Here is a 5,105-nt window from a genome sequence, read left to right on the forward strand (position 1 = left end):
GAAAAGGCGGGCGTTTAAAAAATAAACCCTAGAAAATTAGAAAATTTCCGGGTTCTCAAACTCATATTTTTTTTTCGGGGCGTCACATAAAGGATCATCGAGGAAAAGACCAATAAAATTCCAAGTTTGCTTCTATCCTTATGGAATTCTAAGTTTTAAATTTCACCCATCTTACATTTCTTGGAAATGTCCGAGAATTCCAGGAAGCAAAAAGAAAAGAATTCTTTCAAATAAAATGTTTATCTTATGATCGACGAGATCTAAATAAACATTTTAAAAAGATGATTAAGTTATTTTACTCTCTTGGTGCAGATATCAATCTCAAACAACCATTTATCAGTTCCCTTCCCAAGCCACTTACAGATGGTGCAGAACTGTATATCCATAATAAGTATGGATCAGTTTTAAATCTCACCATTGGCCAAATCAAACAAGCAGTTTTCCTATCTCTTGATGACCTTTGTCATAAGAGGAAAGTTATTCGAGAATATCTAAAAGGAGATGTTTGTTTGGACCAAGCCTGCAAAAAGCCAGAGCTAATAACCAAGGGAAAGTGCCAAGCCTGTACTCCATCCCAGAGAAGAAAAGGATCCAGAAGATTCAAAAGGTTCAAAAGCTTTACCAAGGCCTATAAGAATTTTCCAAGAAAATCCTTCAGAAAGAAATGGAGGTATTTTAGACGAAAGTCTAAAAGGTTCAGAGGCACAAAAGGCAACAAATGTTTTATCTGTGGAAAGCCTGGACATTTTGCAAAAAATTGTCCTCAAAATCAGAAGGGAGTAAAATTAATTTCAGAAATTCAAAATGAGCTTCATTTTTCCATAACTGATTTAGAATCTGAATTTTCTGAACAAGAGGAGCCTACTGACACTACTCTATTGGCTTTACAGGTCCCCGAAGATATTTTAAGTATTGGGCCTATTGCTATGACAAATAAAGAGGACAAAGAAGAGGAAGTTTATCCACAAACTCTTATTCATATCTTGTTGGATAAATATTCTAAACCTATACCTCTTATTGCATTTTTTGATACAGGTGCCCATACTTCCATCATAAGGAAGGATATCCTACCAGACTCATATTGGATTCCTAAAGCGAATAAGTTTAGAGGAGCTGATGGAAATCTTTTTGAAACAAGATTTGTCACAAAAAATCCCATCACTCTCAAACTTCTCCCTGATTGCTGTGTTAGTTCAAAATTTCTGGGAGCAAACTTTACCGGTAAGGACTTGTTGTTAGGATTTGATCTTTACAGGCAAAATAAATATCTTATTACAGGGAATGGGATAAAATCAAAAAAGTTTTTTAAACCTTTCATTGAAATCCCAAAGCTGTATTTGATACAAGACGAAAGTGTTCAACAAGATCAACTCCAGCAGTTTCAAAAGCAGATTATTCAAGAATCATGCTCAACAAATCATCAAGAGTTTTTACCAAAGTGTGATCATCCTTTGTGGGAAAATTCTGAGTTTTTTATCCGACTTCATTTTAAGAAAAATGAGGATATCAATCCCACAAAAGCTAGTCATTCTGGAATGAATCCCAATGACACAAAGCTTGCAGAACAGGAATGCCAAGAACTTTTAAAGTTTGGGCTCATTGAGATTTCTCATTCTCAATGGGCCTGCCAGGCATTTTATGTTAACAAAAGATCTGAGCAGGTCAGAGGGAAAATGAGATTGGTAATCAATTACCAGCCTCTTAATATTTTCCTGCTTGATGATAAGTTTCCAATACCCAACAGATTTACTATTTTTTCCCAGATATCCAAGGCCAACTGGTTTTCTAAATTTGATTTAAAATCTGGATTTTGGCAGTTGGGAATTCATCCTGAGGATAGGCATAAAACTGGATTTTGTATCCCAAATCATCATTTCCAATGGAAGGTGATGCCTTTTGGTTTAAAAACTGCACCTTCTCTCTTTCAAAAAGCGATGATCAGGATATTTCAGCCTATCTTACATTCCGCACTTGTTTACATTGATGATATTCTTCTTTTCAGTAATACTTTTGAAGAACATCTTGAGTTGCTTAAAGATTTTCATCATCTTGTTAAGCAATACGGAATAATGCTTTCTGAAAAGAAAATGTTTTTAGCTCAGCAAGAAATTTCATTTCTCGGAATGAAAATTACTCAAGGAAAATGTACTCCTGAACAGCATGTTGGACAATCCATTAAAGATTTCCCTGAAGACAATCTTTCAAAAACTCAGGTCCAACAATTCCTTGGTGTTGTTAACTATGTCCGGGAATTTCTTCCCAAAGTTTACCGCACTAGCGAGTCCCACGTCCATAATACACTTCAAACTTAACGTGGATTAACTCGTATCAAGGAAATGATTTGAAAATTATATTCCTTTATAAAAATGTATAGAAAATTAATATCTAGAAGAAAGGTACAAAATTATAAACAAGGAAACAAAATAATGTCTAGAAAATATATAAAAATTTTCGGATTCTCACACTCATTCTTTCGGGGCGTCACAAACTCCCCTCCTTAAAAGAATGTCATCCTCGACATTCTATCTTGTACCAATCAAATCAAGACATCCCGCAAGAATCACTCAAGCATTCCAAGCAAACACTAAGAGTCAAATAACACCTACATGTCCGCCTTTCAGTCATACAAGAAGCACTGATATTTCAAATTAAACCCACAGTCCGGCCTCCTAAACTTCAAGCCTAGGATACAATACAGAGATCTGAAACTTAAGCTCTGATACCACCTGTGACGGCCCCACCTACCCCTAAGGCGAACCAAAGGGTTCGGGGGGCCGCCTGCCCAGCTCTCGCCGGGACTCACTCACTTACTACAGTCCTCAACTAAATTACAATATAAATCTCAAATATACATCAAATTCTCCAATAATTACATGTCATAAGCGAAGCGAAAACAATTCCCCAAACTATACATAAAATGATTCCAAATCCAAACTGTACAAGATATATGCCATCCAGTCACGTGAATAAGTACTACAAGCCTTCCTTCGCCACGAGCCCTGTGGAGGGGAATAAAATATTTTTGGGGTGAGATAGAAGCTCAGTGAGTAACCAATAAAATCAGTAATCAAATATATTTCACAATAATGCATTTCGATGATGTCATGATTCCAAGATCAAATGTACCTATTTTTGCTCTCGTGAGCCAGTGAAATCATTGCACCGAAACACCCAACGCTCAAATAGATCACTTAACGTTAAACAATAAAGGGGAGCAATGTTGGTGCTCCAGATCATGTCATGAACAATAAACAGGGTGGAGACGTTGGTGTTCAGCACAAGACTCCCCAAGAATTCATTAAAGCCAAATCATGTCATGAACTCACATGCAAGCACGCATGATATGCAGTCGAGTAAATAATGCAAGAAACATTTTCAAAAGTACTTGGGAAATAGTTGAGGGTCACTCACCTCCACGGCTCAGAAACCATCCATCGTATACCATTACCATGTCCGAGTCCAAGCGCTAAATCACAAACTCAAAGCAATCATACATTCTCAAAGTTCGGACAGCATTTCCCCATAAATGCTTCATTTCTAACCTACAATATATCACCAATCACACGTACGGTTAATAAGCAATAAAATGCATCCAATTAGGCCACAATATCCCTCAATCAAAGCTAATTAGAAGCTTAATAGCCACCATTAGAAAAACCCCCAATTAAACCCTAGAAACCGGAATTCATTCCCTCAAGCGTAAATTTTCCGCAACGATCGCAATTAACGTATAAAAGTTTCGTTTAACACCTTTCGGCACAATATCCATAACTGAAGCTACCCTTATCGGATTGAAACGAATCTTACGGTGTTTCGAAGCCAAGACATAAACCTACATTTTTATGAAGACCTCAAAATCCAAATCATACATTTTCATGGTCAAAAATGGAAAACTCCACGAAAACAAAAATCTGGGCGCGAAATAGGGTTCATGGGCAGTCAAGGGTATTTTCATCTTTTCACAGGCTACGTTACTCCGATTGAGCTGAAATTGTTTAGACAGCTAGATTACACCATTTTCTACAACTTTTATGTTTTAACCTAAGCCTGATTCGGCCTCTAACATGCCCAAATAAATCTGGTCAGAACAGGGAAAATTCAAACCCTAAACCTGGAATTTCGTATCAAACCAGAAATTTTCCGCAACCAACTTCAACTAACATATACAAGCTTCATTTTACACCATATCAAACCATTATCCTCATACAAAACAGAAAAATAACAAGAATAAATCAAAATTCATCAAACCTTCACTTCCAACCATAAACAAACCATAATCCCACCATATGTCATCATATTAAACCACTAAAGCCACCAATTGAACATTAGCAAAGCTAAAGGGAAAGATTCTTAACAACTCACCTTGTAACCTCAAGACAACAAGCAACTTAGTACCTTTGTTTCTCAAACCACTTCACCACTCACCTTAATCCTACCAAGAGAAAGGTTTTTATGGAGCAAATCAAAGTTTTAGCGGTTGGTTTGTGAGATCAAGGCAAGAAATTGAAGAAAAAAGTTGGAGGTTTCTTTCTTTTCTCTCCCTAAGGAGTTCGGCCGAGAGAGCTTCAAATGAAGAAATAAAATGGCCAAAATTAGCTTTAAGATGGTAAAAATATCTTGGTCAAAAGTCCAAGGGTGAATTGAATGGTGACACTTGTCACCTTTTAGCTTAAAGCTTATCGTTTTGTCTCTCTAATACAAATCTCTTAGCACCTTGTAAAATAATATCACTTAATACAAACCTCCAACAAGTTGTCAAAAATATATTGCATTTACCGCACTAGCGAGTCCCACGTCCATAATACACTACAAACTTAATGTGGATTAACTCGTATCAAGGAAATGATTTGAAAATTATATTCCTTTATAAAAATGTATAGAAAATTAATATCTAGAAGAAAGGTACAAAATTATAAACAAGGAAACAAAATAATGTCTAGAAAATATATAAAAATTTTCGGATTCTCACACTCATTCTTTCGGGGCGTCACAAACTCCCCTCCTTAAAAGAATGTCATCCTCGACATTCCATCTTGTACCAATCAAATCAAGACATCCCGCAAGCATCACTCAAGCATTCCAAGCAAACACTAAGAGTCAAATAA

General features: G+C 36.3%; 1 protein-coding gene across 1 annotated transcript; it reads left to right on the top strand.

The window, feature by feature from the left end:
• The first annotated feature begins 281 nt into the window (after positions 1 to 281).
• LOC113758046 lies at positions 282 to 2,312 on the top strand. Its single transcript, XM_027301074.1, has one exon. It carries the CDS (start codon positions 282 to 284, stop codon positions 2,310 to 2,312), a length of 2,031 nt encoding a protein of 676 aa, XP_027156875.1.
• Positions 2,313 to 5,105: the final 2,793 nt, after the last annotated feature.

The sequence above is a fragment of the Coffea eugenioides genome, unplaced genomic scaffold, assembly GCF_003713205.1.
Source record: "Coffea eugenioides isolate CCC68of unplaced genomic scaffold, Ceug_1.0 ScVebR1_355;HRSCAF=1018, whole genome shotgun sequence".
Classification (NCBI taxonomy): Eukaryota; Viridiplantae; Streptophyta; class Magnoliopsida; order Gentianales; family Rubiaceae; genus Coffea; species Coffea eugenioides.